This window comes from Balaenoptera musculus, chromosome 16 (assembly GCF_009873245.2).
Source record: "Balaenoptera musculus isolate JJ_BM4_2016_0621 chromosome 16, mBalMus1.pri.v3, whole genome shotgun sequence".
NCBI classification, from domain to species: domain Eukaryota; kingdom Metazoa; phylum Chordata; class Mammalia; order Artiodactyla; family Balaenopteridae; genus Balaenoptera; species Balaenoptera musculus.
The window spans coordinates 34282379-34306653 of NC_045800.1; the positions used below are offsets into that span (position 1 = coordinate 34282379).

General features: G+C 54.6%; 2 protein-coding genes across 2 annotated transcripts; both read right to left on the reverse strand.

The window, feature by feature from the left end:
* Positions 1-6632: 6632 nt before the first annotated feature.
* On the reverse strand, positions 6633-10214 carry LOC118882731 (cytochrome P450 26A1). Its single transcript, XM_036828934.1, has 7 exons — positions 9968-10214; positions 9542-9766; positions 9001-9291; positions 8753-8911; positions 8127-8261; positions 7446-7598; positions 6633-7168 (listed from the first exon to the last, which is right to left on the reverse strand). The coding sequence occupies exons 1-7, from the start codon at positions 10154-10156 to the stop codon at positions 6827-6829; spliced, it is 1494 nt and encodes a 497-aa protein (XP_036684829.1). The 5' UTR covers positions 10157-10214; the 3' UTR covers positions 6633-6826.
* A 4708-nt stretch (positions 10215-14922) lies between these two features.
* Positions 14923-22586, reverse strand: LOC118882267 (cytochrome P450 26C1). Its single transcript, XM_036827750.1, has 6 exons — positions 22383-22586; positions 21636-21860; positions 20868-21143; positions 19354-19512; positions 17062-17391; positions 14923-15300 (listed from the first exon to the last, which is right to left on the reverse strand). Exons 1-6 carry the CDS (start codon positions 22584-22586, stop codon positions 14923-14925), a joined length of 1572 nt encoding a protein of 523 aa, XP_036683645.1.
* Between the last annotated feature and the right edge of the window lie 1689 nt (positions 22587-24275).

Genomic DNA, 24275 nt, shown 5'->3' on the forward strand with positions numbered 1-24275 from the left:
CCACCCACTCAAAAACTGAGTATAGTAACCAACCTCCAAGATGGCCCCCAATGGTCCTCACCTCCTTGTATTCACATCCTTATGTGGCTCCCTCCTACAATGAATAGGGCTAAACTGTGTAACCAACAGGATATTGTGGAAATGGAGTGTGACTTCCAAGGCCAGGTCATGAAAAGTACTGAGGCTTCAGTATTGTCTTGCCGCTTTGTTAGACCACTTGCTCTGAAGGAGTTCAGCTGCCATGTCGTGAGGATGCCCAAGCAGTCCTAGGAGAGATTCATATAGCAGGATACTGAGACCTTCTGCCAACAGCCCTGTGAGGGAGCCATCTTGGAAGTGGATCTTCCAGCTTCAGCTAAGCCTTCAAGTGACACAGCCCCAGCCAACATCTTAGCTGCAACCCTATGAGAGACTCTGAGAGAGAACCACAGTCAAGCCATTCTCAATCAAGCACTCTGAAAACTTCTCAAGGATCAAAGACCAAAGATGTTGCAAACTGGCAGCCATCAGGGCCAGAAACAAGTTGTATTCTGCCTGCACTTTTTTTTTTAACTTTTTATTTTATATTGGAGTATAGCCGATTAACAATGTTGTGATAGTTTCAGGTGCACAGCAAAGGGACTCAGCCATACATATGCATGTATCCATTCTCCCCCAAACTCCCCTCCCATCCAGGCTGCCACATAACACTGAGCAGAGTTCCCTGTTCTACACAGTAGGTCCCCGTTGGCCATCCATTTCAAACATATGCCTGCACATTTTTCTTTAATGTGAATTAGTTACGAACATCTAAACATCAGGATGTTCCCATGCAAATCTGAATTTCTAGCACCTCCTGAAAAATTGGAAGAGCTTTCATTCCTACAGGTCAAGGATAGGCCAGACTGAGCAGCACCTGCCCTTTAGAGTGGACTGGTATTGCCCTGCATTAGCACACCCACCTCCCCCAGCTGTTTCTCTCCCTGGTTCATATCACTTGTGAAATCACCTCCTGGCACCCGTGAGTCTGTGATTCTCGACTTAGAGATCAGAAACCTTTTTGTCGGTGGTTCTCAAAGCGTGGTCCTGGCACCAGCAGCATCAGCCTCACCTGGGGACTAGCTAGAAATGCAGATTCTTGGGTCAATCTAGAAACTCTGGGGTGAAGCCCAGTAATTTGTATTTCAGCGAGCCCTCCAGGGGATTCTGATGCCCGCTAACATTGAGAACCACTGTTTCTCACAAATAAAGTTTCTTGCCTTTGAAAACTGTGTTAGTTTTCTAGGGCTGCCATTTTTAAAAGTACTACAACCTACGTGGCTTAGAACAACAAAAATTGATTGTCTCACAGTTCCGGAGGCAGCTCTTGTCTAGGAGGCTGAAATGAAGTCTCACAGTTCTTGTCTAGAAGTCTGAAGTGGGCTCCCTCTGAAACCTGCAGGGGACTCCTTCCTTGACTCTTCCTAGCTTCTGGAGGTTTGTCAGGAATCTTCAGCATTCCTTAGGCTGCAGATAACATCACTCCAGTCCTCCATCTTCACATGGCATTCTCCATGCGTGTCTTCACATCATCTCCCCTCTGTGTGCGTCTCCCTGTGTCCCAATTTCCCCTTCTTATAAGGACTCCAATCAAATTGGATGAGGACACAGCTGAAGACCTCATTTTAACTTGATTACCTCCGTAAGGACCCTATTTCCAAATAAGGTCACATTCTGATGCACTGAGGGTTAGAACTTCAGCATTTTTTTTTTTCCGGGAAGGGGGATACAATTTAACCCATAACAGAAATCATTTTCGGCTGTTCAGTAGAAGAAATTTAAATTGTCTGAGGGTCCAGCTCTACCAACACGCAGACCCAGCCCCCATCCGCACCAGAAATGCCTGCAATCTGTACCCAGGTTCTCTCAGAGGCCCAGTGAGAAGCAAGAACCTGTAAGCAATTTAGTCTCAAATAATCTGCTCACCTGCCCTTTATTCCTGTCATGTATATAAATAAACAATATGTTTTTTTTTAATTGAAGACTAATGCTACAATGTACCAGACACTGGACTGCCAGTCCTGATTCTCTGTTGTGGCCTTAAATTTCTTAGAGCCTCAGATTTCCCGGCTGTAAACTGAGGGGCTCGGATGATCTATCCATAATCTCCCTTCCAGCTCTAAAGGTCTGTGACTAATTGACGATTAAATGAACTTTCTGTATCAAAATACCAAGTCCCCTCCTCTATCATTAAATAAATCACGGTTATGTTGGATGGTATGGATGTACTTAATGAATCAATTAACATGTTTTGTCAAATGTCTGTTGTAAGCGAAGTGCCTTGTCCTCTTTTCACAAAGCATTTGAGTTAAATAAATCTGTTAGTGACCAGACAAAATACTTGAAGCATCTGTGGTCAGAGATGAGTGAGTAGATTTCTGACCCCTCGATAGACTAGGGAGGGGTTTGGCAGTGGTGAGAACTCGTAAGCTGTGGGTCAGCTTCTGTGCTGCGGTGCATGGTTATGAATATTGCAACATGATAACTCTCACCCAGAAAACCCACCTCGTAATCCAGGGCTAAGTTTCCACTCTGTCCCAGGGTTCTAACTCGAGTTGACTCTACTTCAAAAGAAGGAAAGCTTGTTTGGCCAAATACCCATGGAGCATCGGTTTCAGGAATGTGACATGCTGTTAAACCACAGCCGTGTAAGCTTGCGGCTGCTGAGATTGTCCAAGGAAGAAAGTTTCACTTTTCAAAGAAAAACATGGCACCGCAAAGCTGGAGAGACATAAGGTGAATGGCGTCGATTGGCCCCAAGAAACATTCTCTCCCAAAGAACACCTCTTATGTGTGAGTGTGTTCTGGGGGAGGGCAGGGAAGTACATGAGAATGAATTTACGAGATTCCAACGATGAGACACAGCTCCTGCCTCTGAGTAGCTTTTCAGGGAGCTCTGGGGAACGTCTCAGGGCATTGCCCCAGAAGCCAGGTCAAGAGAACGGTCAGCATGGCACAGCTGGGAGAGGCGTAGGGGCTGCAGGAGTAGACACAGGACCTGGACCTGCAAGCAACAGGTCACAAGGCAGGAGAGAGGTCTCCCAGCGATCAACGCAGGGATTCATCATCTCTGTGAAGACACGCATCAGACTCCCTGGGTCCCACGTCCACATTTGGCTTGGAGCTTTGACAGAATGATCACCAAGGACTGCTGAAAGCCTCTGGAAGAGGATGTCAGGACGTCCCGTCTCCCTAGATTGGAGTTAACGTGCATTTCAAAGTAAAGTGAGTATCTGAGCGGTTGAATTAATACAGAATCAAGTCTCAGAGAATCACAATTCTCGAATTTTGGAAGGGAATTTGGGAGTTGTGTAACCCAGCCTCTCCCTCCGTGTCAGAATCCTTATGGCCGCTTGGTTATCTGGCTTCAGTTTGGATGCCTCAATTGACAGGGAGCTGCTGTCTCCCTTCTATGCCAAGCTCAGCGACCAGTGGTTTCCCCACCAGTGTCCATGAAATCCAGGGTGGCAAGGTACAAAAAAAGTTGCAGAGGGACTTAGGTTATTGGCTGTGTCATCACCAGAGGGCTCTAGTTACCTCAAAGTGTTTTCCTTATATGGTGCTAACATTTCCTTCCTTCTCGCTTACCCTCCTCAGTGCATGTTCTGTCCTTCAGAACAGGTCTGAACCCGCATTTACTACAGCAGCACTTTAACTATTGGAAGGTGGGGCCTCCACCACCCCTCTTAACATTCCTAGTTCCTCTCACAGTGCTTCTGTGGGGCGGCTCCTGGACCTGGGGAGGGTCGTCTGAACCCTGACTAGTACGCACATGTCCTTCGAAAAACATGGGCCCCACTCCCTAAAAACCGAGAGCCATTTTCCAGGGAGAGTGAAAGCAACATAGGTCAAGTCATGAGCAGTACGTGGGCAACGCTCAAAACCAGAGCCACAGAGACACAGTGGATGTTGGCTACTTCAGAAGCTAAAAGACGGTCCAGATCAACCCCGCCTGGGGTGACTCTTCCAGAGGGGCCGGGAAGCCATGACCAGGCCTGAGGCTGAGTATTTGCTAAGCCCTGGGTGATTGTAGCCTCTCACTGTCTGGGGTAAAAGCAGGCCCTGGGCCAGAGTCTGTGGACCCTGGATTTCATGGACACTGGTGGGGAAACCACTGGTCGCTGAGCTTGGCATAGAAGGGAGAAGCCCGCCCCCTTGTGGACCTCTGGGGGGTGGCAAGGTACAAAAAGCACCCTGAAACCTAGAAGGAGATGAGAGGTCTGCGGGGGAGCAGCCGCTTCCTGTCGCTGCTCCCATTTCCCCAGTTGCCTGCAAAAGAATTGATCTCTGGAGTGTCACAGGGCAGGGGAGTGGTGGCAGGGGACATGAAGGGAAGTTAGGATGTGGAGACTGCTGGGTCCTCTGGCAACAGAAAATTGGAGACAAATCAGGCAGGTGTTATTAGATGTTGGAAAAAAAAGAAAGAAGAAGAAAAAAGCAGCAGGAGGCCTTTCCTGGTTCTGCCACTCCCTGGGTGGCCCCAGGCAAATCACAGTCTCTCTCTGGGCCTCCCAGGGCTAAGCTGGGTGAAGACTACAATCCCTCTGAATGCTGGTGCTTTATGGACTAAGCTGGATGCCTTCATACGCCAGTCCTGACAGTGCTCTGTCCTTGGTGGCACCACACCCCTGACTGAAGAGAAGGGGGGATGGGAGGCAGCCAGGGCAAGGGGTACGTGTGGAAGGGGAGACGGAGGCCACCAACTTGACCCGCTTGGCAGGTCTACCCAAGGCCCAGGAGGGCACAGCACCCTCCATCACAGTGCCAGGCTCCTGGGGGCCCCAAAGAGTCCTTTCTCATAGTGGTCTCCCGTCCTTCCACAACGTTGGCCAAATCTAAATCTGGAAGAGTGGCCTCCTCCTGAAACACTTCTCCACTGGGTGATGCGTGAATGCTGACCCAGAGGAGGCTGGGCCGTAAAACATGCTTGCCCCAGACATTGTGACCAGGGCCCATCTAATGTCCACATGGCAGCCACAAACATCGATTCTGCCTCGCACGGACACACGTTGAAACTGCCTTTACTCAGCACTAAGCGCATTATCAAAGATTGTGTTTTTAACGTATTTTCGAGATAAATTCCGCACTACTCTGTAATCGATGAGTCTAATTAAGCTAAGTGTAGCCCTAGGAGATGCAAGCCAGAAGCACTTTCCTCAGAGCTCTCCGGATAAAAAATATAGGTGGATTTCAAAAATTAAATTATATGCTAAAATGGCTCAGATTTCCTTCTGCACTATGCTCATAGAGACACGCGGTCACGGTGTCACCGAAGACAGGGTTTTGAAACACTGACTGTCCTCTGGCAAAAAGAAAAGTATTGAAACCCTTAAAAAATGACCTTGTATAAATTATCCGAAATAATGTCCTCAGGCTAGTGTGCTCCTAACTGGAATGATACAGGACAAATGTTATGTCGGGGGGGAGGGCCAGCTTTGTACACCACAGTACATTAAAGCTTTAGCTGAAAATAAAATAAGCCTGTAATTTCTCATTAAAAAAAAAAGGCATTTATAAGGTTATTATAAGGTATTATAAATTATTCTGTAAACACCCCTTAAAAACCAGAGGATTCCAACCTTAAGTTACAATCCAAGTTCCACCTAAAAAACTAAAGTCAGGTAGAACATGTAATTCTCATAGTAGTCAGAACCCTTTTCAAACACCTATTTAGACCACCTAGTTTTTCTGCAGTATTGCCAAATTCTAAAACTGTAATGAAAAATTTAAAGTCCAAAACCTACAAGCCATCAGAGGTTCAGTAAGCAGATTGTGCCATTTCAAAACTGAAAATGTGCTTGCATAAGCAAGTCACTGGGCTAACCTTTCTGGATTGAGAGTCTGGCCTTCAGTTCAGAACATGGCTATGCCAGGGTCAGAAATGTGACAAAACTGCGCTTTCACGGAGGTTAGCCAAGGTTCACAGGGTCATGACTGGGCCATTTTATCAGTCATGTCAGGCTCACACCCTATTGCCTGGCATAGATAAAAACTTTATCTGTCAGTTTGTTAAATCTACTCCTCCTGCCTTATTTTCAATAAAGAAAACCTGGACTCGCTTATCTAAACCAGAGATTGGCCTTTTCCAATACTGTTTTCATATGCAACTTCAGAGTAAAGGAAACACGCCAGTGATCTGGGGTCTCATTTTAGTCAATAACTTTGTCTTACCTAAAACTTTAATTTCAGAAAACAGTTCTGACACTGTGCGACACCATAGATTTATTATGTTTATTAAACATACTAAGTTTATGGCTGAAGGTGTTATATTAGATGATCTTCTCAAAGTGTTCTCCTTTCAAATTCAGCTTTCCCTAAAGTAAAGCAAACCCCTCCCCAAATTCTTAATTAACTTTGATAGATTTTCCAAATAGAGAATCTAAATTATCATCGGAAACTTAACAAAATTACCTTTAGACTAACTCACACACATATAATATATGCTTTCTAATAACTGTTAAGAGAAAAAAACAGCTAAAGTTTCTTCCTCCCAGAAAATAGATATGTACAGATGACAAATAAAGCCATGAATGTAGACATTTAGAAATCTGGTTAAATATACAAATATAAAACCGGTGAGTTTCCCCCCACAGGAATATTAAACGCAACACAAGCACCTTCAGATTTTACTTTATTTGTAAACTATCCAGTTCATTATTTTAATATTTAAAGACTGTGGTACTGTAGAAGAGACACATAAATATTATAATATACATTTAGAAATTAAATATAATAAAATCAACATGACACTAGATAAAAACGCATATGTACTCTTCAAATAAGTCTGAGGTCTGGGCATTCCTGCCCATCAGATTTCCCCCTGGAAACGGGTGAACCTTGCCGGGAGATCATCCACAGGATACACGGTTGGACTCGTTTTCATTGTAGGAGGTCCATTTAGAAGCTGCCAGTCACAATGCCTGGCCAGCTCCACTGTAAATATTTTGAGAAGAATTTTTGCGAACTCTTTCCCTACACAGCTCCTAAGGCCTCCTCCAAATGGAATGAAGCTGAACCTGGATGCATCCTCCGGGTGAGGCAGCAGAAAGCGGTCAGGATTGAATTCCTCCTTGTTGGTGAAGATATCGGCGACATCGTGAGTATCACAGATACTGTAGATAACATTCCAGCCCTTGGGAATCTGGTATCCCTGCAAAAGATTATGAAGTCCAAAGGACTGACAAACTGGAATTCAACCTTCAACAGGAAAAAAATCTATCACTGATATCCTTGGAGGAGTTATGAGCTGAAAGAAAGGAGGAGGGGGAGGTGGAGAGAGAAACAGAGAGACAGATAGACAGACATTCAGAGGCAGGACAATGTTATCAAAAGCCTAAGAAATTTAAGTCAAAGGACAGAGAAACAAAGGGAGATTTAAAACTACAACACAAAAGGTAAGGGTGGGAGGGAGAGAGCTTTTAACTTACATTTAATTCAAAAGTCTTAAGGGCAACCCGAAACCCTCCTGGAACTGGGGGATTCAGTCGAAGGGTCTCTTTAATAACACACCCAGTGTATTTAAGCTGTTCCAAAATTTCCATGTCCAACTTGTTGTCTTGATTGCCCTTGCAAAGTAAACCCTATCAAAACAGTCACACAGAGGTGAACGGTTATTCTGTGCTCCAATAAAATCAGCCCAGCAGACGTAAACAGGGCTTAAGTAGCGGCTGGACCCAAAGGGCCTCATGATGGGAAAGTGTGAGGGGGAAACAGGGAGCAGCTAGTTACCATTTGCCTCCACCCCTGGGCCCAAGTCCACTATCTGTTTACAATTCCAAGAGAATGCTGCTCACCGGTTAGAACCACCAAATTTCTCCCCTCCCCCAATCACCACCACCACTCCTGGCTGCCACCACCGTCCCCCAGGAGTTCCCCATTCATGCCCTTGAACACACAAATCCAAGAAAGTGGAACCTATCTGAAAATCTCCAAGGTTCTGCAAAACGTGCAGAAGAGGTAGAAGTACAAGGCTGAACCCTGCCCGAGTGGGATCACAGCTCAAGATTCCTTCTTTTTTATTGGGAAAGCATACCTACCTTTTGGGAAGCTGGCTAGAGAGTAGCTGAGTTTCTTAAGGTAATCCCCCCCCCCCACCTCAGTTCCCCTACCTTACTCTTCAGCTCCACTCGGACTTTCTGGAGGACATGTGGGTAGAGCCCCAGGTAAGTGATCAGAGATGTAGCTGCACTGGCTGTGGTTTCGTGTCCTCCAAAGAGGAGCTCAGTTGAAGACTGCTTTAGTGCCTAAGAGTGGATTAAGATGAACGTTTTGACAAGTCTGCATGCAATTTTACAGAGCGACTACTCAGAATAGAACTGAGAGTTCTGGAGGGAAGATGAGAAGGGCTGAAAGTGTGCTGACAGAAAATCCATTTAAACAAAATGCTAAGACCCTTTAGTTCAGCTAGAGCAGGAAGGCCAGTAAGATCCCACCCTCCCAGGAACTCTTAAATTAAAGCCTTGGTTGTATTATAATCACCCAACATTCTTTATTTACATCTTGCAAATTCCAACTTTCCCTTTAAAACCTGGAAGGGATAGGGGACGAAGCCTCTCCCCTATCCGAAGCTCCGCGGACCAGGTGTCTCAACCTCTGTGTCCCATCCCTGGGGTCTGGGCGGGCTTCCCACTCTGGGGACCTGGGCCCCAGGCGGGCACTTTGGGGACCCCAGGAACTGCGCTTGGAAAGCCAGGGGATCAAACTCCGCCGCGCCTCTCCTGAAGCTGCCACTCACCTGCATGTCCAGCCTCTCTCCCCTCTCCCACGAGTGCTCGATCAACAGCTGCAGCGCATCTTTGTAGCCCCCGTCCGCCTCGGCCGCCCGCAGCCCGCAGATCTTGGCGCGAATGTTCTCCTCGATGCGCGCGTGGATGAGGTTCCGCGCCTTCAGTCCCTGAGCGCAGAGAGCGCACGGCGGTGAGCAGAAGCCCGGACCCCGCGCCCCCGGAGCCCCTAGCTCCGCACCCTACATGCCGCCCTTACCCGGTACAGCCCGCTGAAGGGCACGTCTATGGGCAACGAGAAGAGATTGCGGGTCATTTCCTCGAAGGCCTCTACCAGCTGCTGCTCTGCTTCCCCGCCGCTCGCCAGCCGGGACTCGAAGCCCATCAGGATGCGCATAGCGATGCGGAACATAAGGCGCTTCACCTGCGGGTAGACTAGGAGGCCGCGCTCGCCGCAGCTCAGCCACTGCTCCAGGCAATTGCCCACTTCCTCGGCGATCACTGGCACGTAGCACTGGAGCGCCTCGCGGCTGAAGGCCCGCATAATCACCTGAGCTCCGAGGAGGGACAAGTGTGAAAACCGGGCCCCACCCGCCCCTCTCGCCTTCCAGGGCCCCCTTCCGGACACCCACAACCCCACCAGACCCAAGGCACTTCCCGGCTGGGAAAGCTACACTGGGTTTGAGAGGGTCCCTAGCCGACGCCTTATGCAGCTGGCGCTCGCCCAGCACCTATTTGCCTGAACCCCTCACGCGAATCGGGTCCCCCTTCCTGCCCAGGCGCCGGCACCCCGCCCTCACCTTCTTGCGCTGCTTGTGCAAGGAGTCGTGCAGGTTGGAGAGGCAGCCGGAGCCCAGGATGGTGCGCACAGACGCGGGCCAGTGGACTGACACCAGCCGGTGCTCCCCGAGCAAGATGCGCCGCACGTTGTCCGCTCCCATCACCCGCACCGTGGGCCGACCGAACAGATGTGTCTTGTAGATGAAGCCGTATTTCCTGCGCTTCATCTGCAGGAACTTCCTTCGCTGCGAGAGGAAAGCGGAGGAGAGAGGCGGGAGTGAGGGGGCGCCAGGGAGCGCCGAGCCTCCGGCTAGTACTGATCCTAGCCTCAGTCACCTCCCTCCCGGGGCCGCCTACCCCGGCTTCAGTGGAAGCCTGGAGCCGAGTCGGGCTCTGGGGCTCCGGGGCTCCGGGGAATCGTCCTGTCCCGCCCCTATCTCCCTTACCTGAAGCACCATCTGCAAAGTTTCCCCAAAGAAGGGGAAGCCCATAGTTCCGGGGGGCAACGGGAGGGCGCAGCTGCGGTCCCGGCTGCTCACGCAGTACAGGTCCCAGAGCTTGATCGCTGCCAGGAAGAGCAGCAGCGGTAGCACGAAGGTGCAGAGAGCACTGGCCAGCAGTGCTGGGAGCCCCATGGCGCGCCGCGACCTCCCGCGCCACCTGCCGCCGTCGCCAGAGCTCCGAACCTGCCGCGCGCCCGCTTTATAGGCGGCCCAGGTTGCTGCCCACGTTACCTTAGACAAATTAGTTCACCCAAAGTTCATCTTTAATTGCGGATTGGGCCCCTGGCTCCTCCCCCCTCGAGGCGCTGCCCAAAATCTTTAACCGTTTGTTCCGCGCAGAGGCAGAGGCGGCGCGGTGGCGGCTTCCCTCGGAGCGCGCCTCCTGGGGTGCGGGGCTAGGAGCAGCCTGCTTCGCCCATACAAGTTGTGCGGGGCTCTGGGACGGTGGCAGGGGCCGACCCAGGCTCTGGGGAGCGGGAACTCCAAGCCCTGGGCTTCCTGGCGGTCTCTTTGGAATCCCTCCCGCCGGGTCCGACGGGCGGTCCCAGACCAGAGCTGCCTGCACTGGCTTTCCGTTTACAGGCGCCGTGTGGGCCCCCTTCCACCTGCTGGGGAAGCAAAGGGAAGTGCGTTCAGAGATCGTCCAGCTTCCTCGTCCCACAGGTGGGGAAACTGAGGCCCAGAACGCAGAGCAAAACGCAGGCCTCCCGATTCTTCCAAAGATCCCGCAGAAGAGCCCAGGGCCAGAACCCAACGAGAGTCGCGGGAAGTCGTGACCGGCTGACCATAGATTGCCAGCTCCCCAAACCCCTCAAGGAGGTCCACACTCATGAAGTCTTGGAAAGCCCTACTTAAGGTACAAGAGGGGCTCCAGATCCTCAGGACTCCAGGTGCAGCCCTGCACAAGTCTGAGCCCTAACTCTGGGCCCCCAGTGGGGGACCGCGGTGGCAATTCCTCCGCGGTTCGGCGGCAACCAGAGCTCTGCGATCCTGCCACAGCCGGCCGGATTCCGAGGGTCCTGGGGTTAGCAGCTCCAGCTAGGCAGAGGGGAAGAGGGTCCTTAGCCCTGGCAGGATAAGGACACCGAGATGGAGGATGGATGGAAAGCCCGGAGTCCGGGCTCTGAGTCCCGGCTCCATCTCTACTTGAATGACCTTGGGCAAGTCACCGCACATCCTTGCGGCTGTTTCCTCCTCCTTAATATGGAGGTGATCATTCCTGACCCCTCTACACCACGGGGAAGTTGTGAGTTTCCAAAAGGGGCTTCTGGTTGCAAATACTCCTCCCAGCTCCAGGCACGCTAGGCTACGTTACCAAGGTGACCTGGGCTCCGGGCACTGGAGCCATCCTCCGCTCTCCCAGCTCCCACCGGGCAGAAAGCCACCCAGGCGAGAGGGGGGCTGGGTCCTAAACTCAGGCCTCTGCCGGCCGCTGATAAGAAGAGTGTTGAGGGAATCCGTACTGGGAAGTGAGTCTTCTGGCCTTCACCCCCCTATACAATCGGCTGCTCCTGCAGCCAATGCCCGGAGCTCGGACACTGCGGGAAGCGCACGTGCGCTCCCTGCTTCCCGCCTGGTCGAGCCAGTGGGACTGGGTCCGAACTGCCTCGGACCAGTCAGGGCCACAAGCCCCCTTGATTTGAGCGATGAACCCTCCAGTCGCGCCTAAAACGAAGCAATGATATACGTTTGTTTAAAACTGAAGACCCGGTTCTCCCAGGAGCACGCCTCACTGATTGGAAAGCGTCCCTTGGGGATGGAATACACTTCGATCCTGACAGCTGTTAAATACGCAGCCCTCCCGCGGTGGTCCCCAAACCCGGAGGGTCGGGAAGTGTCTGCGGAGTCGCAGGGACCGCACACTCGCCGAAACGCTCCAAGCCTGGGTCGCCCCAGGATGTGTTTCGGAGAGTCGGCGTTTCTCCGTAAACCTACTTGGCGTTTCAGAGGCTCTAGGGAATGGTCTCTCTCACTGTTATTTCTTCTAACGATTTCACAACTGTAAACAGTGACAGACGACTTCGGGGGCACCGGCTGGAACCGGGTCGAGACGCGCTGGAGGTAATTCTCAGAAATCCCTGGCCCGCCCCTTTCTGGACAGTGCCTCCGGCCGGTGAGCAAAGCTGGCGAGCGGGGGGCGTGACCTGGGGCCCAGTCCCAATCCTCCGGCCTGACCCGCCTGTGACCCCTGCAGGCCGGACCGTGACATCCGAGTGAACTCTGCAGGGCCATCTCGCCAAGTTCAGCGCGCGCCGGGTCACAAGATGAGCGGGGCCTGCGCGCTGGAAATTGCCACAAGGGGGAAAAATGTTTTAATCTACCTGCCCATCGAGACCCGCGGGGGCGACCGGCAGGAAAGGATTAAATGGGATAGTGGGATCATTAAAGAACATCTTGAAGAGGGGAAGGGGCCCATAAATTACCAGCCCAATAAGAACTTTGATCTAGATACCTTGCCAAGCTTTCGTGGGTGGCAGTAGGTGGGGAGAGGGGTTGGTTCACTGGAAAATAAAATGTTTCCAAGATGTCTGCAAAACAGCCTGTTGCTAAGGGTTGGGGGATGGGGAGTGAGTTCCTGACTGGGGTCAGGGGAGCCCAGGCAGCTGAAGCACCCATCCTCCACCTTTCTTTCAACCCCTTCTTCCCTTGTCTTGGGCACTCATCCCCATCCCAGGGTTCTATACCTGCTGTTCCCTCTGCTTGGGGTGCCTCTTTCCCAGCTCACCGCTTGCTGGTTCCTTCCAAAGTCGAATGTCACCCCAGGGAAGTCTTCCCAGGCCCCAGCCTTCCCCGGCACTCTGCATTGCAGGCCTGTTTTATTTTCTCCACAGCACTATCATCATCAGACATGTTCTTGCTCTTGTCTGTGAGTTTATTTACTGTCTACCTCCTTGGTAAGCACGCCAAGTCCAGGAGGGCAAGAACCACATCTGCTCCTTCCTCAGAGAATCAAGAGCTACTAAAGCAAGAGCTCAGATTTTCTTGGAAATTACTGAGAATGAAGTATCAATGGGAAATTAGAGCAAAATTGGAGCTGCCCCTACAGGGGCTTATAGTTAGTGCAGACCACCAGCAGGTAAACCAGGTCTCTTGGAACCAGCTAAGTCTGGGCTTCTGAGAGCCCCCTCCCCCAATCTCTCTCCCCAAATCAGAATCAGCCCCAAGCCCTGGTCCTCCCACCACCTCAGCCTAGTGGAGTTTCTTAGGCCAAGATGTTGTCTCTGCAGCCTCAGGAGCGCCCTGAGGGCAGGCCCCCAGATCTGCCACTTCTTGCCGGCTCTGTGGCTCTGTCACCTGCCTGCAGATCCCATGGCCTGGCGCCAGGGCCTGTGGTCAGCAGTGGGTGATGAATTGCCCTGGAGGGGGTTATGGCGGTGTCAGCCAAGCTCCGAAGGGCCCGCTGCACTCTTGAGCTGCCGACCCTGCCTGTGTCTGCTGCTTCCCCCTTTCCTTCTGGCCGCAGGATCCACCTTAAGCGTAAGGTCAGGAGGGCACCAGCTTTCTTCTGGTTCACTAAGGGGTCAGCTCAGGCCTTGGCGGCAACTTCCCTGACTCACCCATCATGTCCAACTGCCCCCAGCCTGTCCGAAGGTGGGTGACAGGTTACAGTGAGCTGTTAGGAATAATGACGCTGGAGGCTCTTGGTTTAGATTTAAACACTGTTGGGAACTTCTGTGTTGGAAAGGTCCAGAGTCCTTAGGCCAACCTAGAGATCGCGTTGAAAGGATAAAAGGCCAAGAGCTTCGCAGCAGCCACAGGCCTGGGGGCTGGAGCAGGGAGTAAGTGATGGGGTGGAAGAGAGCACTGGCTGAGTAGTCCAGTCTCTCGCCTCAGTCTCTCCCCTGTAATAAAGGTGGTTGAAGCAGTAAATCAGAACGTCCCTGCAGCCAACTATCTTGGAGATAATTCACAGCCCAGCTCCCTGGAGCTGTGCTCAAGAGAGAAGTTCCAGCAGCCTGGACCCCAGGCTGCCCCAGTTCCTAGTCTCTCTCTGGATATATGCAGGGTAGGTCCTTCCGGGGGAAAGCGAGGGGGTCTTTCCTGAGTCCCCCTCACCCCTCATCCCACACTTTCCCACCAGAGAGCAGCTGCCCAGCTAAGCTGTAGCCTCCTCACCCAACTACTGCCAGGAAACTATTTCTTGGCCTTTCTGTTTTGGGTACAAATACCTCGAGTGTCTCTATGTCTCAATCTCCCATGAAAATAATCCAGCCTTAAAGAGTCCTCTCGTTTGCCTATTCTCCCTTGTATAAATGGAAAGACTAAAAGCGTTCTTGAACTAGGAATTTTTCTTTTAAGAAATCGCCAGCAGAATCCGGCAGTGTTGAGCCTGTTTGGAGCCCTGGAAGCGCCCACCGTTCTGGGTTTCTGCCGAGACCTGCAGAGTGGCGAGGGCGCACCTAGCGGAGCCCAGCTGCCTGAAGGCCTTCCGTTGGGCGCCTTCTCGGTGTCTTCCTACGGCCCAAAGCCAGGCCAGAGATGCGCTCCCGGCGTCCCCTCTTCCTCGCGACCGTTGCAGGTCCCGCATCGTTCTACGGCCCAATCCTCCCCTAGCAAGCCTCCCCACGGCCCTGCGATCCATGCCTCCTCCCGGGCTTGGCTTCCCTCCATCCCTGCTTCGAAATCCTGGGAAGGGCTTAAGAGACTTGGCCCACCACCTTTCCTTCCTCAGCGTGCGTGCGGAGTGCAGGAGGCACCTTCCCACTGGCCAGGGCACTTCTCCAGTGCTGTGGCGGTGGCTCACGCGTCTCCTCCCGCAGAGTCCGGCACAGAGCCGCATTCGGTAACCGTTTGGTGACCTAGAGAGCGCGCCCGACCCGGTACTGGGGAACGGCAGATGGGCGGCTCCGCAAGTGCTCCGCTGCCACTGGCCAAGTCAGGTTCCGCGGCGCAGCGGGTCAGAGGCGTCGCCCATCCTGCGCAGCCGAAGGCGCAAGCGGGTGGAAAAAGAGCCGCAGACCATCCACCGGGTGCACGATGGGCACGGTCTGCATGGCGGGGAAGGCAGGCGTGGCCAGCTCCCAGCGCGCCGTGCGCACCAGCTCCACCGCGAGCAGCTGGAGCACGGTCTGCGCCAGCTCCTGGCCGAGACAGCTGCGCGCACCGCCGCCGAACGGGATATAATGGAAGCGACCGGCGGCGCCCCGCGCATCCTCGCCCTCATTGCCGAAGCGCTCTGGGTCGAAGCCCTCAGGCGGGCTGCGGTACACCGCGGCCGTCTCGTGCGTGTCCCGGATGCTGTACATCACGTTCCAGCCCTTGGGGATTTGGTAGCCCTGCGGGGAGGTGAGGAGACCCGCCTGACCACGAGGTACCCGGAAACCCAGCCCGAACCGATCCTCCACCCGGGGTATATCAAACAGGCTTCCGAAAACAAGCAGGGAGGCGCGTCTAACCCGGAAGCTACCGCTCTGCATACCCATATCAGCTCCTTCCCTGGCGAGCTGTGTGACGATGGGCTACATGCTCAATCTCTGAGCCTCAGTTTCTTAACTGATAAAGTGAGAACAAAAATGCCCATCTTGTAGTGAGGATTCAAATAACGGGTCTGGCCATATATATTAGTGGTCAGTAAATGTGCTCTATGATTTGTTTCACTGTTTTGTTTTTGTCTTTTTTGTTCTCACGTTAGATCGGGACACCTAAACTCTAGTCCTGCACCCACCAGTTGCCTGGGTCGGAACAATGCAAACGACAGCTCCTCTCCGGTCACCTCAATTTTACAGCTCCTCTTGGGACTGAACTGAAAACTGCCTCTCTGTCCTCGCCACCCATCAGCTGTATAGTAATGTTCAGATCAGGCAGCCACACTCTAAGAAGGTGCACACGAGAATTAAATTGTTGGAAGGCAGCTTTCATGTTCCCTTTGCTCACCTCCAACTATTTCAGCTATTCCACTTTTGTGATGTCTTCCAGCCCCAACCATCCTGTTTCCCTTGCCTGAACAGCTTCAGGAGGTTCCCAACGCCTGCATGGTGTCTGAATTCCAAGATTCAGCATCCAAGACACTTCTAAACCCCTCACTAATCCACCTACCTTTGTCTGGGCCATCCCCTCTCAGTGATGTGCTGTCCCCATCCTAACCCGTCACTGTTCCAGTTCAAATGCCAGCTCCCAAAATGTTTTGGTGTCATTCAGCTAGAGAGCGCTCTCTTCATACCAGTTTGTGATGAAGGTGCTGGCTCTGGCCCCCTTTCTTTCCATGACAGCACCTCAGGGGCACAATCCCATTCCCTTAGGGGTCCTCAAATCCTGGTATGCAATGTACTAGGGACACTTGCTGTTTAGTCTAAAGTAAGGGTCAGGGAAGGAGTTGCCCACTCCGCCCAGAGACTGGGCTGGTGGTAGGGGGGATGCAGGGACAGCCATTCAGGCAAACACCTTCAGTTTAGCGTCGCTAGGGCTCCCCTCCCCCGATGCTGCCACTGCGAAGCACAGCCCGGCCCCACGTGGAGTCAAAGCTGGAAGGGACCAAGGCAGCTTCCTTCCAGAGAGTAAACTGAGGCCCAGAGTGAGAAGGGAATTGCCCAGGGTCATAAAGAGATGGAGCCAGTCCTAGACCTTAACTTTCTTGCCCAGCTCATGCCACCCTGATCATACCCCATACTTCAATTACCCCGCTTCCCTGGAATCCGGCCTCAGCCAGAGGCCTGGACTAGTAACAATGATTAATCCCTTTTTCTTGTGAGGGAGCCAGAGAGATGGGGTACGGGACATAGTGGGGGTCTCTCTTTGTGCCCCACCCAGCCTCACTGGCTGAAAGGGGGGTGCTGGGCGGAGAAAAGAATGTTTTTATTCTAAAACTCGGCTCTAATTGACTCACCCGGACCACTGCCAAAAGCTGAAGTGTACGGGGTCCCTAACCTTGCTTTGCTCCCTCAACCGTGGTTCCCGGGAAATGGAAGAGGATTCAGTCCATTTTCCAGGAGGGAAAGCGGAGGTCCGGAGAGGGGAAGAGTAGACAGCTCGGTCCTAACCCCTACCCCAGCTCCCCGCGGCCGGCGGCAGGGGCGGGGCGGGCGGCGCGGCGCACTTACGTCGAGCTCGAAGGTGCGCAGGGCTGTCCGGTAGCCCCCGGACACGGGCGGCAGGAGGCGCAGCACCTCCTTGACCACGCAGCCGACGTAGCGCAGGCGGCCGAGCGCCGCCAGGCTGAGGTCGGGCTCGCAGCCGCAGTTGGCCGGGGGCCCAGCGCCGCCCCCTGAGGCCGCCGGCACGCAGCCGCACGCGCGCCCCAGCCCCTGCGCCGCCAGCTCCTGCTGGATCTTGGCGATGGCCCCCGGGTGCTGCAGGAGTAGCAGGACAAGGGACGTGCTGGCACTGGCCGTGGTGAAGAAGGCGGCGAAGAGGAGCTCCACAGCTGACTCCTGCAAGACAGCCCGGGAGCGCTGAGTCTCCATTAGCTGGGCCTCGGCCTCGTGGCCCCCTAACGGAGGCGCAGGGGCCCCACATTTGCCGTTGTGCACAGGCCAGAGCGCCCGGTGCTCCCGTGGCGCGGCTACCTGTGCAGGTCCTGGAGTCGATTGAATCCCAAGTCCGACACTTGGGGAAGTCACAGATAGCAACGAGCAAGAGGAGGATCTATCCACTTGCTGTGGGAGGTTCCCAAAGATAATGCCAGGAACTGTTTTTGAGTACTGTTCTTAGCGCTTTACGTGTATTAACTCATTCGATACTCACCCCGATCCTGTGCGGCACAGTGCCCGTTTTACTGAGGCTCTGAGAGGTGCTCGAGGTCCCTGCCGTCACCAGTCCCAGTAGCCGAGCTGGGACTCCAGCGCTCTTAACCATGCAGCGCTGCCTGCAGTGCTGCCGACAACCCCAGCTGGGCGTCCTGACAGTAACCGCAGTGGAACTGACCAAGGCACCTGCAGCAGCAGCGCCAGCCTCCCACCAAAGCAAGCATCGTGCTCCTCCTCCTGCTTAGCGGTGGTCCCAGTGACTAAACCTCTTCCTGGTGTGCACTGCCGGAAGGACAGAGGCGCCTGGTGGCTTCAGCGTCCAGGCCCCAGCCCTCACTGCCTGCCTCTGCCCTCCCAACTCCCCGTGTGCTGTCTTCCTTCCTTGCAGCACCCAGTTTGTGTTTACACACGGATTGATGTTATTATAGGATGAATGTGTACCCCTCCCCTCTCGCACCTCGAGGGCAAGGGCTATAGTTTGCTCACTGCTGTATCCCCAGTCCCAGCATGGAGCCTGGCACTGAATAGGTAGATAGTAATATGTGTGGAATGAATGACCTGATCCAAGGCTAACTGCCTGCCCTGGACAAGATGGGGAGCTGGGACAGAGACCTCAGGGCTCCAAGGTCCTCCCTGGCCAGCCAGAACTGAAGATTTCTGGCCAGTGGGTCCCTTCCCGAGAACCTGGAGGGTGTTGTCACCAGCTCCCCAGCCCTGCCAAGGCAGAGGGACCCTCCACTTCTTTGCATACCACTCCCCTTCCCAGCCCAGAGCTGCTCCTGTCCACCGGCTCCCACATGACTCAGGAGCCCCCCGCTCATCTACTTCTAACCCCTTTGACTCTTCCAGACTTCACAACCACCCAAGAGTCAGGAAAGAGATTATTAGTCCCGTTCTCGGAGAAGAAACTCAGGCTGAGTGAGCCCCACCCTTCAGTGGCTGGCTAGCGGAAAGTGGGAAATTGAGTCCCAGAGAAAGGATGGGAGTTGCTTATGGAAGGCTTGAGGTGTTCCCATTTCTAACTTCCCTGCCCCCCAACCTCTCCACTCCTTTTTGGGTTCTCGAGCAGGTGGGTCCAGGGACCACTCCAAAGCTTCCCTCCTTACCTCCATTGTATGTGCACTATGCATACATGGGGAGGGGTTCTAATTCTCCAGGAGATTCTGCAGTGGCAAAACAGGTAGAGAGGTGCCAGGTGCCAAGGTGGCTCATGGAAGTGTAGATTTGGGGAGGAAGAGGGGAGCTTCAAGGAGACTGGAATTTAACCCTGAACCCTTAGGGTTTGTAGAGAAAAGGGGTGAAGAGAGCTTCATAGGCAGGGGGACAGCAGAGGCAAAGGCATGGAGTGACAGAGAAGTGGGGGAGGGGGAGAGCTGTTTGCTGCCAGAACCAGTAAGGGAGGGCCTAGGATTCATGCCATCGACTCTCCTCTGAGACGGATGGTGACTGGCCCAAGGCCACAGAGATAGTGGGTGCAGCTGAGCGATAAGTGGAACCCAGGTCTCCTCTTTCCCCTCACCCTGAGGAGTGCCTGTGGCTCAAAGTGGGCCCAAACGGCATGTAGCTCCGTTGCTCCAGGGATGCAGCATGTGTGTAGAGACCTGCTAGAAATGCAAAAGAGAGGAGGAGAAATCTCCCGCCACCTACCTTCAGCTCCTGCACTGAGAGCTCATGGCCCAGCTCCCTAGTGCTGTGTATGATCCCGTCGAGGGCATCGCCTGGCTCCGCAGCAGCCTTGTCTTCATGAAGCTTCTCTGCAATGGCCTCCTCCAGGTGCCGATGCAGCTGGTCCCGTGCCTGGATGCCCTGATGTGCGGGGAGAGAAGGGAGGTGGGGCAGGAAGGCTGAGAGGACCAGCCCTGGACACCTACCCCCAAAATCTTCCCAGTGCTGGTCTGGCTCTGCTGAGAGCCTGGTGTTAAAAGTTTCTCAGCTTAGCTCCATGCCTGGCACACAGAAGGGGCTCAATAAATGCTTAGGAATTTGTCCATTACCCCCACACACCATTCTCTCTTGATCACAAGCCCCCTTTGGGGCAAGGCAAACAGTTACTGTCCTCCTGACGGGAGGATGCTGAGGCTCAGAGAGGTCAAGCCATTATCCAGAGTCACACAGCTGTCAAGTGTCCATGTCTGGCACAGAACCCTGCCAGGGAGTCAGTCCATTGTCCTTTCCCTGCACAAGGCTCAGGCATGGGCAGTGGGCACCAGTGCAGAGAGGAAGGGACACCTTGATGCGCTCAGGAAAGCTCTGGCTTAAAGGACACTATTGTAAGTCTAAACATTAGCCTTTGTAAAGGGGTAGGCAAGAGGGCTGGCGTGGCCCTCCAGAGTTCAGGCAGCAAGCACAGCGAAAGCGTCTGCCTGGGGAAGCATTTTGAGCACTTGGGCTTTTTAGTCAGGGGAGATGGGGTTCAAATCCTGTCCCCCTCCCTACTAGCTGTGGGATCTTGGGTAAGTCTTTTAACGTCTCTGAACTTCAGTTTCATCATCAGTAAAATGAGAATAATAATACTTTGCAGACTGAGAGGATTAAATCGGAAAATGTACCCAAGGCAATCAGCCCACATAGCATGTACGTTTATACATAACTATTATTTTTATTCAGGTGACTGAAAACCAGGGCATCAGCACAATAAAAAGCCCCAGTTCGGTTGCCCTCTGGGCCCAGCCCATCGCTCTGAAGTTTGAAGAGGCCATGGTTCTCTGATCCGGAAACTAGCGGGCCTGGGGCCGCGGGCCGGGGAGCCGGTACCCACCCCTCTCCAGCTGGCGCCGGGCTGGGTCGGGGGCGTGTCTGCGGCCCTAGTGCTCCCATCCATTCCGCAGCCACGGGGCTTCCAAAGAGGCGCTGGAGGCCAGGCCAGGAGGCGCCGCTCTGGGGAGGGGCTGGGACGACTGGCTGGGCGCCCGCCACCGAGACCCAACGTCGGGAAGCCGGCGGCTGCTGGGGCTGGAGCTCGTCCCTCAGGCGTGGCCCAGAGAGGGTGGGTGGCCCGCCGCGGGTCACACAGCGAGTCAGGACAGAGGCCAGCCCCGACGCCCACCGCCACACCACGCCGCCTCCCCACACTGTGCAGAGCCTCCATCTCCCAGCAGAGGTGACGCCTGTGGCGCACCGAGGGAGCCCCAAAGGGAAGGTTTGGGGAGGGGCGGCAGTACCTTGCGCAGGCCACTGAAGGGCACATCTAGGGGCAGCGAGAAGAGGTTCTCCACGAACTGCTCGAAGGTCCGGGACAGCTCCGAGCACTGCGCCTCGTCTAGCCGCAGCCCAAGTAGGATGCGCGCAGCCATGCGAAAGGTGAGCGCTTTGGCGGCCTCATAGACAGCGACCGGCCCGCGGGTCGCGCACCAGGAGCGCACCTCACGCCGCAGCGCCCCCTGCAGGCGAGGCACGTAGCGCTCCAGCGCCGCGCGGTTAAACACTCGCGCCAGGATCTGTGGGGAGCGCGCGGGGTCAGCCCTGGCAGCCGTCCGGCTCCCTCTGCTCCGCGACTCCCTAGGAGCCAAAAGGCCAATTTCGGCCCCCTTCTCCTCTTCTAAGAGACCCGGACCCAAATGTGTTGGGTTTTGCTCTCGCCATTCCCTCTAGTTCTCCTCTGATGTACACAGCCCCTCCCATCCATCCAGGCTACAGGGGCCACCTCCTCCAGGAAGTCGTCGCTAACCCTCTCTAAGTTTGAATTTCCAGCGCTTCTGGTATCAGAATCGCAGAAGATCGAAGATGAAAGGACCTTTAAGTCCCAGTCCTGGCCTTATAAACCAAAGCCGGAGAAGGTAAGGGACTGGCCCAATGGCACCCACTTGTTAGTCAGGGGCCCTGGCCAGGTTCACAGTGTACCCCTAACACCTCGCCCCGGCCTGGCCCACAGCAGGTTCTCTGGAACCGCGGGTCTGACGTCCCGACGGCACCTTCTGTTTTAGGCTCACCTTGCGCCGCTGCCGGTGCGGCTCGCCAACTGCGCCGAGCAGTGTGTGCGAGCCCAGTAGGATGTGCGCGCTCTGCGGCCACTGGCTGCGCACAAGGCGGTGCTCGCCCAGCAAGATTGTGCGCACGTTCTCGGCGCCGCTCACGCGGATCACCGGCCTGCCCAGCAGGTGCGTCTTGAACACTGTCCCGTAGCGCTCCCGGCGGGAGCTGTGGAAGCGCGAGCCCTGCGAGCCAGGAGCGAAGAGGGATGGGGCCGCTGGGCCTCGGCTGGGGACCTAGCCCAGGCCTCCCAACTGCCGCTTGATAAAAACCTCCTGCTCTAGGCTGGCGCCTTACTCTTTACAAAACAGTCTCAAATGGGCCTCGCGACTACCTTACGGGAATGTACATGCTCCTGTTCCCATTGGTGAGAAGAGGAAACTGAGGCTCAGAATGGGGACACGAGCGCCAAAGAGCTCACTGCTGAGACTCGCCCCTGACTCCTGATTCTATGGTGGCAGGACATAGGGTCCTGGAACCCCTCTGTTCACCCCCGCGTTTTGTCGGGACTTAAGTTGCGTTGGAGAGAACGCCAGTGACATACGGTCCCTTCGAGGGAGCAGCTGGGCAAAGGTCAGGGCCGTGTATGCTCCCTGGGGCCCTGGGCGACAGGAAGAGGCTGGCTACGAACCCTGGGAACATTGAGAACCAGTGGGGGATAGGGAAGAAGGGGCCATATTGGGGTGCGGAAACGACGGACTGCTCACCTGAACTAACCAATGCAGCGTTTCCCCGAAGAAGGGCCAGCCCATGGAACCTTTGGGCAGGGGCAGGGCAGAGGCTCGGTCCCGGCTCAGCGTCCAGCGGAGGGTCCAGAGGTGCTGGGCCAGGCTGAGCAGCAGGCCCGCGCACAGGAGAGCGGTGCCCGCCGCCCCCAGCACCGACAGGCAGCTCAGCCCCCAGGGGAACATGGCGAGCCTGCTGGGGCCAGGCCGCTCCGAGCGCAGGAGGCGCAGGAGCTGCGGCGCCGGCAGCGCGCAGTGTTCACCTGTTCTGTCCGGAAAGGGCCTGAGGCTTGAGGACCAAAACCGAGATTTACAACCTCGGACAAGGACTTCGCTCTAAAAGCAGACGGGCAGCGGAGGGCAGCAGTGACCACGCGCCCTCAGGGAACATGCCTTCATCGAGACCCGCGCGCTCAAGACTTTTCCCGGAGTCCGACGGCTCCCGGGCCAAAACGCAAGCCCCTCGCGCGGGCGCCGGCTGCCTCGGGACCGCTCGAGCCGAGCACCTCCCACCTCCCCTGGTCAGCACTCCTTCGATAGAAGCAGCGAAGGAGGGCAAAGAGAGGAGCAACTCACCGGTGCTGCCAACCAGGGCTGCGCTCGCCCGGACTGTAGACCCCCGCCCACCTCTCTCTTCTCCAGCCTTTTAACCCTTCTCGGCCCACCCAGGCCACATTTATATAGATATTGGCTCCCTCCCTACGGATTGATACCGATTCACACGACGTGACCCGCCTCTGCATATTTAAAGCGCTCCACGCAGAGTAATGATTGGAGGCGGTGGGCAGCGGCGCGCTCTCCGAGGGGTTGGAGTGGGGAGTGGCAGCCGCTGCGGCGCTACGGCTAAGCCGGGGGCCGTGCCCCGCGCAGATCCTCGGGCGGGGCCTGCAGTTTCGCGCCAAGAACCTCCCGGCTCCCAGCAGGAGCTCGGCGGGTGGACAGACCGAGCGCACGGAGCTAATGCGGGCTCTCTCTGGGATCCCCACACTCGAACTTCCAGGTGCTCCTTCCCTTCCCGGCACTCCAAGCCTAAAGGGCTGGGGGTTCTCCCCTTTGCTCTGCTTCTGTTTCAGGGAAACTGCGATCTTCGATGCCTACCTTGGCATCGCAAGCCCTGATGGCCGGGGTCGAGAATCTCGACATCCCCACCCCTCCGAGGTCTACCACTTCCAGAATCCTTCAAAAGATGGTAGTGTCACTGCTTCTCAAAGCTTCACGGAGACCCCCTAATCCCACGAGGAGCAGATATCCCCCGGCGCCTTTCGGGGCTCGAGGACCAAATTCACTGTCCCCTCCCGCTTCGTATCCTTCCCACCCGATCAGTCTACATGGTTGCTTCTTGGGGCTTTTTGTGGGACCCGAAATGCCCCAGGACTCGGGCGTCCCAGTCCCTACAGCGCAACCCGAGGGGTGCGGGGTGGGGTGTGTGTGTGCAGGGTGCTTGTTTTCCTGAGAACAGTAAAGTGAACTCCTCAAGACCATCACCGCTGAGGACCCACAGTGGTCTGCTCCAAGCAGTACAAAGGAGGCGTCTCTCCGAATCTGGGGACGCCTCATCCCAAGCCGGGGAGACGTCCCCGGTGACCTGGAGAGCTGGGTAAGGCACTGGAGGGTCACTACATTCCAGTCCTCAAAGAGAACTAGCAGCTCACGGTTTCTCTGGTAACTTCCAGATTGTATTGTGCCTGGAATTACCATATTTTCCATGTAATATTTTTTAAAACGTTAAATATTTTAGGATAAGAGATGGTCAAGGGAATAAATGCTTATTTTCTTTGTTTTGGTGACACTCCCATTCCAATAACTAGGGAATAACAGCTCTTCTGAAGAAAGCAGTTGTTTTAAATCAGGAAGCTCTAAATAGATGCAGTATCA